This window comes from Bos mutus, chromosome 8, assembly GCF_027580195.1.
Source record: "Bos mutus isolate GX-2022 chromosome 8, NWIPB_WYAK_1.1, whole genome shotgun sequence".
Lineage (NCBI taxonomy): Eukaryota > Metazoa > Chordata > Mammalia > Artiodactyla > Bovidae > Bos > Bos mutus.
The window spans coordinates 83239745-83254429 of record NC_091624.1 but is presented as its reverse complement, the minus strand read 5'-3'; the positions used below and the strand labels follow the sequence as shown (position 1 = coordinate 83254429).

General features: G+C 43.2%; 1 protein-coding gene across 3 annotated transcripts in view; it reads left to right on the top strand.

Moving 5' to 3' along the window:
- Positions 1-14685, top strand: part of TTC39B (tetratricopeptide repeat domain 39B) — a 159740-nt gene that overhangs the window by 82992 nt on the left and 62063 nt on the right. For 2 of the 3 annotated variants that reach the window (XM_070375919.1, XM_070375918.1), the window contains 2 exons: positions 2302-2397; positions 12507-12617. In XM_070375919.1, the coding sequence (XP_070232020.1) occupies positions 2318-2397; positions 12507-12617 (191 nt within the window). In that variant the 5' untranslated portion in view covers positions 2302-2317. The remainder of the gene's footprint in view (positions 1-2301; positions 2398-12506; positions 12618-14685) is intronic. The other variant, XM_070375920.1, reaches the window with a different exon arrangement.

Here is a 14685-nt window from a genome sequence, read left to right as displayed (position 1 = left end):
TGTAGTTGTGAAATATTGGGAGCAACTAACATGCCTCCGCACAATTGCACTCATCTCACATGCTAGTAAAGTAATGCTCAAAATTCTCCAAGCCAGGCTTCAGCAATATGTGAACCATGAACTTCCTGATGTTCAAGCTGGTTTTAGAAAAGGCAGAGGAACCAGAGATCAAATTGCCAACATCCGCTGGGTCATGGAAAAAGCCAAGAGAGTTCCAGAAAACATCTGTTTCTGCTTTATTGACTATGCCAAAGCCTTTGACTGTGTGGATCACAATAAACTGTGGAAAATTCTGAAAGAGATGGGAATACCAGACCACCTGACCTGCCTCTTGAGAGATATGTATGCAGGTCAGGAAGCAACAGTTAGAACTGGACATGGGACAACAGACTGGTTCCAAATAGGAAAAGGAGTACGTCAAGGCTGTATATTGTCACCCTGCTTATTTAACTTCTATGCAGAGTACATCGTGAGAAACGCTGGACTGGAAGAAACAAGCTGGAATCAAGGTTTTGGGAGAAATATCAATAACCTCAGATATGCAGATGACACCACCCTTATGGCAGAAAGTGAAGAGGAACTCAAAAGCCTCTTGATGAAAGTGAAAGAGGAGAGTGAAAAAGTTGGCTTAAAGCTCAACATTCAGAAAACGAAGATCATGGCATCCGGTCCCATCACTTCATGGGAAATAGATGGGGAAACAGTGGAATCAGTGTCAGACTTTGTTTTTTTGGGCTCCAAAATCACTGCGGATGGTGACTGCAGCCATGAAATTAAAAGACGCTTCCTCCTTGGAAGGAAAGTTATGACCAACCTGGACAGCATATTCAAAAGCAGAGACATCACTTTGCCAACAAAGGTCCGTCTAGTCAAGGCTGTGGTTTTTCCTGTGGTCATGTATGGATGTGAGAGTTGGACTGTGAAGAAGGCTGAATGCCAAAGAATTGATGCTTTTGAACTGTGGTGTTGGAGAAGACTCTTGAGAGTCCCTTGGACTGCAAGGAGATCCAACCAGTCCATTCTGAAGATCAGCCCTGGGATTTCTTTGGAAGGAATGATGCTAAAGCTGAAACTCCAGTACTTTGGCCACCTCATGCAAAGAGTTGACTCATTGGAAAAGACTCTGATGCTGGGAGGGATTGGGGGCAGGAGGAGAAGGGGACGACAGAGGATGAGATGGCTGGATGGCATCACTGACTCGATGGACACGAGTCTGAGTGAACTCCGGGAGTTGGTGAGGGACAGGGAGGCCTGGGGTGCTGCGATTCATGGGGTCGCAAAGAGTCGGACACAACTGAGTGACTGAACTGAACTGAACTGAACTGAACATGCCTCAAAATGAGGGATGGGTAACAAATTATGTTACCTCTTTTCAGTAGATTGCTGTATGGACAGTAACCATGGTAGAGCAACTCTGTGTTGGGAAGAAAGGATTCAGGATAAATTAAGCATATAATGAAGGAAACCAAATATGTTATCCCGAAATGTGTATGCCTCTTTGACATAAACATTATTTTGAGTTGAAGCCAGTTAAGAAGCAGTAAAAACTGAAAAAATTCCCTCTTTCTGCCCAAACGTAGGATCTAAATTCTCTTTTTACTGAAGACAGACTCTTACAGCTTAGAGAGTCTGCAGACAGACTTTGTTAAATTCACCCTTGTCTTCCTAGTTACATCTTTACCATTTACTCCTAGCCCTTTACCATTTGTCCTGCCAGTTCTTCACAAATATATTGTTTCTTTGTCTGCAAAGTATAAAAGATTTCTGTTGTGGTCACTTTTTGGGTCTTCTTCAGTCTCTTCTGGAGATTCACATGTATGTGTATAACGTCACATTTTTATGCTTTTGTCTTGTTGATCTGTCTTTGTCAGTTTGATTTATAGACCCAGCCAGGGACCCTAAGACAGTTGATGGAAACTCTTTCCTCCCCTACAATAATATTCCATTTCAATTAAGAAAACTAGAGATAGATACATAGATATACGTGGGGAAAGATTTGGAAGGATATATACAAGCTACAATGTTACGTTTGGGTGGAGAGTTTTGAGAGGGGGCGATTTTATGAATTTCTTTTTTGTTAGACTGGAATGAAAAGAAAAATAAGTTTATTTTATAGGGGCTGTATTTCAGGAATATTCACTTTGTAACTGAGTAGATTTTGCTATTTGATTTGCAAAATTGAAAAGAAATGGAGATGAGATATTATAAATAACTGAAGGGATTGTGTCGTGTTCTTGAATATATGTAGATTTTTCCTGTAAGACAAAGAAACAAAAACCTCACTGCCTTTTTTATCAACAGGCCTTCTCGTGTGGATATGGCAACAAGCAGCCAGCACTTCTCATCATTTGATTCAAAACAGGCACCGGGACAGCCCCGGACATCTAATGTGAAAAGGTCAGGAAGAGGGTGTGGGTGTCCTGGGGGACTGGGGAGAGCACTCCAACCTTTTGGTAAATTGTGATGTTGATGTTACAATACGAATGGTGTCGCAAAGAATCGGACACAACTGAAGCGACTTAGCCTGCACACGCAAGGTGGGGAGAGGTCTGGGCAGGTGTAGTGCTCATTTTACAAATTAGGGAAGGCTTCTCTGAGCTGCTCAGGCAGGGGTCCCCAACGGTGGGGTCACGGACCGGTACCAGTCCATGGCCTGTTAGGACCAGGCCATATAGCAGGAGGTGAGCAGTGGGTGAATGGGCGAAGCTTCATCTGTATTTACAGCCGCGCTCCGGGGCTTGCATCACTGCCTGAGCGCCACTTCCTGCAGGTCAGCAGCAGCATTAGATTCTCATAGGAGCACAAACCCTACGCGAACCTTGTGAGAATCATTCCAACACCTCCCCTAGTCATCTGTGGAAAAACTGTTTTCCCAGAAACCTGTCCCTGGTGCCAAAAAGGAAGAGGACAGCTATGCTAAGGCATTTAGTGAGTAGATGGCCCTGTTACATAAAAGCTGAAACAAAACCAGGTTTACCTCTTGGGTCACAACTCCCTTTTGGGCCTTTTTTATCTTAAAAATGTTTAACTATTAATTTTATTGTAAAATAATATAACCATATTGCCAGGCATCTGGGAAGGTGGAGGGGAAGACGGAGGAAAGAATTATGAGCACTTTAATACAGACTGTTAGAATTTTGGTGTATTTCATTGCTATATCCAGTAGGCATGTGCTGCTGGATATAGGTGTGGTCACACGTTTTTCATCAAATATTTTGATTATTTTTCTTATTATATTCTTCTTGTAACTTTGACTTAAAAGGGCATTTTAAGAAATTATCAGAGAAAATTCAGTAAATATAGAAAAGCACAAAGAAGAGATAAAATATGTATTACCATCACCATAACTTTTTTTGGTGTGTATTCTTTCTTTTTCTCTTCATATATAGAGATATTATTAATAATTTTTTATGAATTGGGATCATGTTAATTTTACTCTTTGGTTACCTTTTTTAAGCATATCATGACATTTTTCCTTTCCACTGAATATGTTTTGTAATATCATATTAGATTATTAAGTACTATTCCTCCCTGTCCATTTTAGAATTATTTTAGTCAGCTGTCTGTTTTTGAATATGTAAGTTGCTCCTTTATTGGTTATTAAGACAACTCTTTTAAGGCTTTAGTACCATGAAAGAATGCTTTCCATCTGTCCTTACATGCTTACTAAACTTTAAATTATATAGCACATCGTCAGCATTTTAGATTTTCCATTTGAAATTTCAGCTATTTTTGAGTGTTTTCACAATACTTGTGGACTTGGCAGTTTTTCTTAGGACTCAACCCCCACAATATAAGAAAGGAGTGCAATATTCTAAGGATTGAGGAATGGAGCTGGAGTTGAAAATAACTTCTTAGGATCTGAAGGCATTTATTTTCCACATTGCTTTTTTATTTCATATGTCTCTGTTCATGGAAATCTGAGCCATCTTCAGAAATATGTATTCCTCCCTCATAATTGTTCTCCAACAGATCCAATAGTTTCCTAGGTAACCACTGCTTCAACGTGTATAGTGCTGAGTTTGAAAGCTGAGATAAAATAAATTAAAAAAAGTATTACTGAAAGCAATGACGAATAAAGGGTGTATGTAGCAGTCAGAGATATAAGAGATCAGGGCTGGATCAGTAGACTGGGAATTTTCAACATACGTGTAGCTGTTGAAGGCATGAACTGTACGTGCTCTTTCCAAGAGAGAGTGAAACATAGGAGAGTGGAGAAAGGAGCCCCGTGAATACAGACAATGAAAGAACAGCTAATGGAATGATAGCATGCTGAGCTGTGGAGGTTTGCGGGACAGGAAGATTCCATGAGATGGTGGCTGCACTATGGGCAGTGGGTTGGGGAGAGGTGAGTTCTGGAATAAGGTCTGCAAAGAGGTCTATATGGATACAGACTGGAAAGCGTCTTTTGTGTTTGTAGTTAGGTCATCAGAGACCTTTAGCTTCGACGGTTTCAAGGAAATGCGGCAGGAGCAAGGCTGTAGTGGCTGAAGATGAACTGGAGGAGAGAAGTAGGGAAAGTGAGAATCACCTCCTTTTTGAAGCTCTTGTCCATGAAGAGAAAGAGTGGGAGAGGTTCAGGAGTAAAACAAAATCAAGAAAAAGTAATCTTTTTTTTGCTAATTTTTAAGTAGAGATGAGTGAGGTTTGTTCATGTTTCTGAGTTGGAAAGGGGGCAGAGAGGAAGAAGTTAAAGATCTATAAAGGAAGAAACAGAAGGGAAGTGTAAGAAATAGAGTAAAGGTGTGTTCAAGTATTGCATTCATGAAAAGTGAAAGTGAAGTTGCTCAGTCGTGTCGGGACTCTTTGTGACCCCAGGGACTGTAGCCTACCAGGCTCCTCCATCCATGGGATTTTCCAGGCAAGAGTACTGGAGTGAGTTGCCATTTCCTTCTCCAATTGCATTCATAGGTTTCATTTAAAAATTAAGATTTTTCTTTAAAAAAAATTAATGAAAACTCCTACTCTGCCTTTTAATCAACAGGTTTTCTAATGCATTTGTAAAAATAAGTACTTGTAAATTTATTGTGAAACAGCCCAGAGGGACATCTGCAAAGCTGAGCAGTGTTCCAAGTACGTGGGTAGTTAGACCTCTTAGAAAATAATAGTACCTTACCTCATGTAGTACTTATTCCTCATGTGACTATTTGTTCTACCAACTGCCAGTGTATTGCTCCTCCATACCAAGCCGTGTGGTAGTCAAGGAGGGAGTTTAGTCTCTATTTCATGAGCCAGCAGTCCTGGATGACAGGTGACATACCCAAGGTGCCACAGCCACGAAGTGTTGAATTGTATCCTGGTGCTCTGTCTTCTCATTTCCTGGCCAGAGCATCTTTAATGAGCCCATTTGCCTCCCTGGTTATATTTCCTCTCATTTGTTTAGTCGCACAAAATGCATTGACAACTGTGGTTTCTTTTGATTATACTTCACTTTGAAAGAGCCAGGAAGGATTTCCGAAGAAGGATCCTGATGCTCAGAGGAGCGCATGGCTAACTGAAATGTCTTGCAACTCTGAAATTCTTTGAGTTCGAGTTAGTAATCTGTGTCCTTAAGGGCACTGGTAACAAAAGTTTCAGACATTTGTTAAGTTTTGTGGTCATCGCTTCAAATCTGTGGGCACACAGAAGCAGTTATGAAGTGACTTTCGGAAAGTTACAGCTTGAGAATGACCATGATGACTTCTGATTTCCAGCCCAGGGGTTTTCTTTACATCACACATCAGGCTTGAGGAGGAGGATGCCATGGTCATAAGCTTGCTGGAGATACATGGCTGTTTTTAAATAGTGTGGCTCAGAGGTTAAAGCATCTGCCTGCAATGCGGGAGACCTGGGTTCGATCCCTGGGTCAGGAAGATCCCCTGGAGAAGGAAATGGCAATCCACTCCAGTATTATTGCCTGGAGAATTCCATGGATGGAGGAGCCTGGTGGGCAACAGTCCACGGGGTCGCAAAGAGTTGGACACGACTGAGAGACTTCACTTTCACTTTCAGTTGTCACTCTAGTCCAATTGGACAGGTGTGGTGGGCTGGGCAGAAGGGTTTGAACTTTATGTGATAAGTATGAGCAGCCCCTTGAGGTATGACTGAATATCTGTTTTAGGAAGAATAGTCTGAGAGTGGTATCCTGGGTGAATTAAAGCAGAATAGTATTGTCTGGGAACTTGCTGGGTCCTCCACAGGCCTACTGAGTCAGAAACTCTGGTGGTGAGGCTGAGCAGTATCTTTTAACAAGCCCTCTGGTGAGCTGTGTGTGTACAAAGTCACTTTGTCTGACTATGTCTGACTCTTTCCAACCCCTGGGCTTATAGCCTGCCAAGCTCCTCTGTCCATGGGATTCTCCAGGCAGAATCCTGGAGTGGGTTGCCTTTTCTTCCTCCCAGGCATCTTCCTGACCCAGGGATTGAACTCGAATCTCTTAGGTCTCCTGCATTGGCGGGCGGGTTCTTTACCAGTACTGCCAGGTGAGTTGAATGCACACTAAAGTTTGAGAGCAACCTAAGCAAAGTAGAATTGGGGGATTTTTAGAGACTATTTCAGAATTCAGACTTTATGTGATGAAGCTCTCAGCTACTGTGGTGGTGGCAGAAATGGACAGAACCACTGACCCCGAGATGTCTTTGAGAAGTTCTAGTCGCAGTTACACTTGCTGTCTTGGTCATTCCTCGTAGATCACAGGGTAGGACTGATATTCTGGAGGGGAAGGAGGCTTAGTTTCATCTGAACAGGTTAGTAAAGCACTAAGAAGGGTGGAGTTCATTGTGTTGGGAGGTGCCGAACACCTGCGTTTGTTTCTCCCTCTAAGCAGGGCTTGCAAATACATCCCCCCAGGGGCCAGTGTGGCCAGCTGAGATGCACAGGTGGTGGTTTGTATGGCACGGGGACCAGTATCTGTTTCCAGCCCATTTCCTGGTAACAAAAGATGAGCTGTACCGAGAGAACTGGTGGGAGTGGAATTAAGAGAACAGGTGACAGGTACGCTGGGAAACCTACTGGTTGAAGGGGAGGTGTGATGAGAAAGGGAGTGGGGATTTCAGAGCTAAAAATTGCCATTTGCTCTTAGAGTAAAATCCATCTTCTCTGCCCCTGTGGCTTCTGGTTTCTGCCTGATTTCTATCCTCATTTCGTCTCACTGTCTGCCACGCTCACCACATGCCCAGTTTAGAATCTCTCTTTCCCCCTCAACCTACATATTCCCACGTCTGCTTTCACTCTGTAGCCCTCGATGTCCCCTCTTTGATAGCTTTCCATGACCATCCTCTCTAATGTTGAGCCTCATCCCGCCTGCTTCCCCAAGCAGTTTCTTTTCCAGATGACTTATTGCAGGCTGAGATCATCTTCGTTACTGGTCTTCTTCAGTGTGCTGTCCCTCCTCAGGAGAATGACAGTGCTTCCACAGTCAGGAATCCTGTGGGTCTTGCTCAGTGTTGTATTCTAAAACCTAGAAGAGTGCCTGGTGCATAGTTAGAAGTCTGTAATGTTAGTTGAATGAATTTTAGGTAGAGATTTAATTGGGAGGGAGGGAAGGTGGGGGGAGAAAGTGAGGGAAGAGATACGTCTGTAGACCCTAGGCAGCAAATGACTGCTCACTGCCAGATAGTGGAGGTGTCACAGGATGAATCCAAGAGATGTTGAGGAAGTAACACTGACAAAATTCTGTGGTGGACTCATACTGGAGGTGCTAAGCAACTTACTTGTGAAGACTCTTCCTGAGAGGTTTGTTACTATGAGGTTTCTCAGAGAAACAAGACCAATAGGAGAGCTGTATCAAGAGACAGAGAGGTTGAGGGAGAGGGGAAGAGATTGATGTATTATGGGAATTGGCTCGTGGGGTTATCAAGGCCAAGAAGTCCTGGGACCTGCTGTCTGCAAACTTCAGAACCCGGAAAGCCAGGGTGCAGTTCAGCCAAGCCCGACGAGCTGGGAACCAGGAGCACAGGAGAGCAGAAGACAGATGTCCCAGCTCAGAGAGGGAAGAGATCGCGAATTCACCCTTCCTCTGCCATTGTTGTTCTGTCTTGGCTCTCAGCAGGTTGACTGATGCCCACCTACGTCGGGGAAGCCCATCTGCTTTACTCAGTTCACCAGTTCTAAGGCTGATCTCTTTCAGAATCGCTCTCACAGACACAGAAGTAGTATTGGACCAGCTATCTAGACATCCTTTACTCATGCAAATTGATGGATAAAATTAACCATCGCAATTTCTGAGCTCCGCAGCTCACTCCTTTCCCTAGAGCTTGTCTCCTGTCTGCACCGCCCTGGAAGAGAGATGCTTTCGGGTCCCATGTGTGAGGAATTTTGTTTCTGCCCAGAGCAGCATTTCTATTCCCCTCACCTGTCCACTCAGCAATACTTACTGAGTCAACAACACTTACTTACTGAGATTTACTATGTTCTAGGTACAAGCAAAGGCCCTCGGGGTGCAGCGGCGATGAAAACAACCTCCTTGCATTTCTATCCTAGAGAGAAAAGATAGCCAAAGACAACAGGTCTACAAATATAGGCACAAGATGTTTTGGATGGTAATAAATGGTATGGAGCAAACGGAACAGTGAGATGAGATGGGCTGGGATCAGCAAGGCACTCTGATTCCCTGCTTTTTGACCTGAGATCTGAACAACAAGAGGGAACCAGCCACGAGAAGCCCTGGGGGCAGAGAGTGGGTGGTTCCCTGTAGCAATTTCAGAACCTGCTTGTGGAAGATGAGTAACTGAAGTGGGATTTTGTTTTCTTCCTTAAAAAATGAATATGGAGAGCACTGGTTGCTCAGAAGTTCAACTTTTGCCCATTGAAATGAAACATTGTACTGCTTGTTTCCTTACTGAGATATTTTCTTGTTAAGAAATACTTGTTTTGTTACACAAAACATTTTGATACCGGGTCCAAGCTAACTCTGCTTGCTTTGACAGGCCAGGGACTCTGAGAGACAAGGTGTTGAGGCAAGAATGACTATTCAGAAAGCCAGCTGACCGAGGAGATGGCAGATTAGTGTCTCAAAGTAACCATCTTTTTGGAGCCTAGATGCCAGGTTCTTTTTAATTAAATCTGGGAGAGAAAGAGAGAAGCCTATGAGGAACTAAAGTCAAAGGACAGAATGTAGAGGGAGAGACAGTGAAGAAGTAAAGTAAAAAGAATCTTCAGTTTTGCAAAACTGGAAGGGTCAGCCTTTGGAAGGAGCGTGTTAAATCCCTTCTATTCACAGGTGGGCAGTGTCAGATTATCTCTCTATGAGCTGAACAAAGGCTCTTTGGTTTACAGTCAGGCAGAGGGGCAGGGTCCTCTGAGGCAGGCTACTATGTATGATTATAATAACAAAAACAATGAAAAAGCAAGTCAAAGAAACAGTTTCCAACATGGAGTCCGAATTGGCTTCTCTGCAACACTTCAGAGATGGCTCTTGTTTTAAAGGGCGGACTTTCTATCAATCACAAGTAGTTTACATGATTTTCTAAAAAGGGTAAAATTATGACTCACACAGATGTAGACATGAACAGAGGTTAAAAATTTTGCTTAAATCATTAATCAGGGAGGGAACTGGGCAGATGTTAAAACAGATTCGAAGGCGATATCAAAACAGCACAAATTTATATAGGGTAAAGGAATGTTGATAATCATGATGGTGTGGTCACTGACCTAGAGCCAGACATCCTGGAATGTGAAGTCAAGTGGGCCTTAGGAAGCATCATTACAAACAAAGCTAGTTGGAGGTGATGGAATTCCAGTTGAGCTATTTTCAAATCCTGAAAGATGATGCTGTGAAAGTGCTACATTCAACATGCCAGCAAATTTGGAAAACTCAGCAGTGGCCACAGGACTGGAAAAGGTCAGTTTTCATTCCAATCCCAAAGAAAGGCAATGCCAAAGAATGCTCAAACTACCGCACAATTGCATTCATCTCACACGCTAGCAAAGTAATGCTTAAAATTCTCCAAGCCAGGCTTCAGCAATACATGAACTGTGAACTTCCAGATGTTCAAGCCGGTTTTAGAAAAGGCAGAGGAACCAGAGATCAAATTGCCAACATCTGCTGGATCATCGGAAAAGCAAGAGAGTTCCAGAAAAACATCTGTTTCTGCTTTATTGACTAAGCCAAAGCCTTTGTATGGATCAAAATAAACTGTGGAAAATTCCTAAAGAGATGGGAATACCAGACCACCTGACCTGCCTCTTGAGAAACCTGTATGCAGGTCAGGAAGCAACAGTTAGAACTGGACATGGGACAACAGACTGGTTCCAAATAGGAAAAGGAGTACGTCAAGGCTGTATATTGTCACCCTGTTTATTTAACGTATATGCAGAGTACATCATGAGAAATGCTGGGTTGGAGGAAGCACAAGCTGGAATCAAGATTGCCAGGAGAAATATCAATAACCTCAGATATGCAGATGACACCACCCTTATGGCAGAAAGTGAAGAGGAACTAAAGAGCCTCTTGATGAAAGCAAAAGAGGAGAGTGAAAAAGTTTAAAGCTCAACATTCAGAAAACGAAGATCATGGCATCTGGTCCCATCACTTCATGACAAATAGATGGGGAAACAGTGGAAACAGTGGCTGACTTTATTTTTCTGGGCTCCAAAATCACTGCAGATGGTGACTGCAGCCTTGAAATTAAAAGACGCTTACTCCTTGGAAGGAAAGTTATGACCAACCTAGACAGCATATTAAAAAGCAGAGACATTACTTTGCCAACAAAGGTCCATCTAGTCAAGGCTATGGTTTTTCCTGTGGTCATGTATGGATGTGAGAGTTGGACTGTGAAGAAAGCTGAGTGCCGAAGAATTGATGCTTTTGAACTGTGGTGTTGGAGAAGACTCTTGAGAGTCCCTTGGACTGCAAGGAGATCCAACCAGTCCATTCTAAAGGAGATCAGTCCTGGGTGTTTATTGGAAGGACTGATGCTGAAGCTGAAACTCCAATACTTTGGCCACCTGATGCGAAGCTGACTCATTTGAAAGGACCCTGATGCTGGAAAAGATTGAGGGCAGGAGGAGAAGGGGACAACAGATGGTTGGATGGCATCACTGATGCAATGGACATGAGTTTGGGTGGGCTCCAGGAGTTGGTGATGGACGGGGGCCTGGCGTGTTGCGGTTCATGGGGTCGAGAAGAGTCGGACATGAGACTGAGCCACTGAACTGAATTGAAAGGAATGTTGAAATGAATGTGCAAATTCAGGCAAAACTGGCTTCTTCCCTAGTGGAGGCAGGAAGTCAATTGAAGGCTGGGACAGAATTGTTACTTGTTACTTGTTAAGTAACAAGTTCAATAGTGGAAATTTGAAGATCTGATTGTTTTTATTAAACTCTTTGTGAATTGGGCAGAATCCCAATTAGCATTTGAAAGGAGCTCCTTCAGGCTGCAGGAAAGGAAAGGTTTTTCAAAGCAGAGAGGAAACAGGGGAAAGAAGGAAGTTATTAGCCAAGAATGCATTGTTTTAGGCTAGGTTTCTCCTAAGGGGGAGTAGGAGGGGCCTTTCAGCAGATTTCCTAGTGCTGCTCAGGATATTCTAGGTTAGCTGGTTATAGGTCACATTCTTGGAGAAGATTGAAACTGATTGGTTAACTCCTGGCGAGTCTTAGCGTAAGTGACTCCATCTTGGGCCTGTTGTCTCTCTTTAAACACAGATCTGTAGACAACAGTTATTTTGCAATAATCTGGTGGAGTCTTCTTTAGATTTTGAACAATGCAGTTTTCCACCAACCACATTCTTGAGTGCATGCGTGCATGTTCAGTCGCTCAGTCATGTCCAACTCTGTGAACCCATGGACTGTAACGCACCATACTTCTCTGTCCATGGGACTTCCCAGGCAAGAATACTGGGGTGGGTTGCCATTTCCTCCTCCAGGGGATCTTCCTGATCCAGGGATGGAACCTGAGTCTCCTGCATTGGCCGGTAGATTCTTTACCACTGCATCACCTGGGAAGCCTGAAGCACATTCTTACCCCTACGTAATCAAACTAAGACAGAATAACCTCTGCTTCCGCTCATGGATAGAGATGGTGCCTATACTTGTGGGTTTTGGAGTGGTGGGGGTAATTAATCATTCATTAAGTGACTGCTATGAGCAGTCCATGCGGTCGCTAGGAGTCTGACACGACTGAGCGACTTCACTTTCACTTTTCACTTTCATGCATTGGAGAAGGAAATGGCAACCCACTCCAGTGTTCTTGCCTGGAGAATCCCAGGGACGGGGGAGCCTGGTGGGCTGCTGTCTCTGGGGTTGCAGAGAGTCAGACACGACTGAAGTGACTTAGCAGCAGCAGCTATGAGCATTAATTGTCAATTGGTTCCATTCTTGAAACAGTCCCATGAAGTAGGTGGTAGTGTTCCCATTTTCCAGATGAGAAAGTTAAGTTTCAAGGGTTAAAGACATAAATAGTAAATGGCAGAGTTAGAATTCTAGTCTTTTTGTCTCCAAATTATACATACCCACACACTCCCTGTGATGACTGCTACAAGTAAAAACTGTAAAAATTCTGTGTATTTTTTTTTTTTCTTGATCTTTAGGTCACTATCAACTAAGGTGGATCTTAGGAGTGGCCTCGAAGAATGTGCGATTGCATTGAACTTATTTCTAAGTAACAAATTTACAGATGCTTTAGAGTTGCTTCGACCATGGTAATTAATTTTCTTTTGTATAAAATATGTTTTTCATATGTTTTTGATGATTCTGTCTCTGATGTCATACTTTTCAGTTAATTTTTCTGCATTTCCATCTGAATATTTATAAGCTAATTTTGTTGAGACTTCTTTTGATTGGTTTAATATCCAGTTAACAAACCTATCTTATCACCTTTAATCATTAGAGCATTTCTGATTCTTTCTCCTGTCTTTTTCTATACTTGTTCAAATAATGTCGTCTTCTTAGTTTTGTAGAGCTTCACTTGGTTTTCTTCAGTGAAATATTTTTATGGGTATTCCTCTGAACTTAAATCTGGTTGAGAAAAGTTATTTGAAATGGACATGGGAAGAACTAAAATATGCTAATCTCGGAGGCTAAAAAGAAATTCAAGATAATGAAAATATTCTTGGGACTCCTGATTTATGTGATGAATCAGTTTCATTTCAGTTAACAGCGCTCACGTGCAGGCTCAGTCGTGTCTGACTCTGCAACCCCATGGACTGTAGCCGATGAGGCTGTTCTGCCTGAGGCATTTCCTAGGCAAGAATACTGGACTGGGGTGCCGTTTCCTCCTCCAGGGGGTCTTCCCAACCCTGTGGATTGAACCTGCATCTCCTGCATTAGCAGTCAGATTCTTTACCACTGAGCTACCTGGGAAGCCCCATTTCACTGAATAGTACCTATCAATTCTGATGATGTAGCAGGAAAACCTATGCTTAGCCTTGTTCCTAGGTCTCATTGTGACCCTAGTCCATCTGTACAGTGTGACTAGAGCTTGACAGGAATAATCTTACCTCATGTGGAGAAGGCGATGGCACCCCACTCCAGTGCTCTTGCCTGGAAAATCCCATGGATGGAGGAGCCTGGTGGGCTGCAGTCCATGGGGTCGTGAAGAGTCAGACACGACTGAGCAAATTCCCTTTCACTTTTCACTTTCCTGCATTGGAGAAGGAAACGGCAACCTACTCCAGTGTTCTTGCCTGGAGAATCCCAGGGACGGGGGAGCCTGGTGGGCTGCAGTCCATGGGGTCGTGAAGAGTCGGACACGACTTCACTTTCACTTTCACTTTCACTTTCATGCCTTCAAACACAGTCACTGACCTGGATGAAACTTAGACCTCCTATAATAATTTCAAGACGGTTACCTTGTGGGCACAGGAGCAAGACTCTTTCCTTTGAGGAGTCAGTAGGGTGGGGAGGGTGATGTGACTCTAGTCATTGACATTGATTCTTAGAAATTACAGTAAGTCCCCTACATACAGACAGATTCTGTTCTGAGAGTGTGTTCTAAGTCTAGTTTGTTCGTAGACAACTCACACAATTCTCTATATAATACTGTACTGTAATACATTTATACTTTGCACATAAATAATATATGAAAAACCAAAAAAATAAAACATTTTTAGTTTTACACTACAGTACCTTGAAAAGTAATGGCAACCCACTCCTGTATTCTTGCCTGGAGAATCCCATGGACGGAGGAGCCTGGGGGGCTACAGTCCACGGGGTCGCAAAGAGTCGAACACGACTGAGCGACTTCACTCGCTCACTAATCTTGAAAAGTACCGTAGTACAGTTCAACAGCTGGCATCCAGGGGCCGGCATCCAGTGAACAGGCAGGAAGAGTTACTGACTGGAGGAGGGAGAGGAGGTGGGCAATGCCAGAGCTAAAGGATCATCAGAGATAGGAGATGGAGGACAAGCTGAAATTTTACTGATTCCTGATGTTGATAGAACACACATTCGAATCTTAGAAAGTTCTCAACTTAAAGATTCGTACATAGGGGACTTAAAGTAATGTGCCTACTGAGGCGGTGGTAATTCTGAGATTTAGATGAGTTGCAATTAGTTAGCAATTCAGAGGTTAGCAACAGACAACAAAATAGATGGTGAAGCCCCTGGCCTAAGGAAGTTGCCCAGTGCTGTCTCCATCCAACACTCACATTTTCTACCTTGCCGGTTGCTACCTTTTCCCCTCTGTCTTCTTTAGTCCTTCAGATCTCTGTCTGTCCTTCAGATCATCTTCTATCTCTGTATCCATCTGTCTTCCTCTCTCCCTCCTTC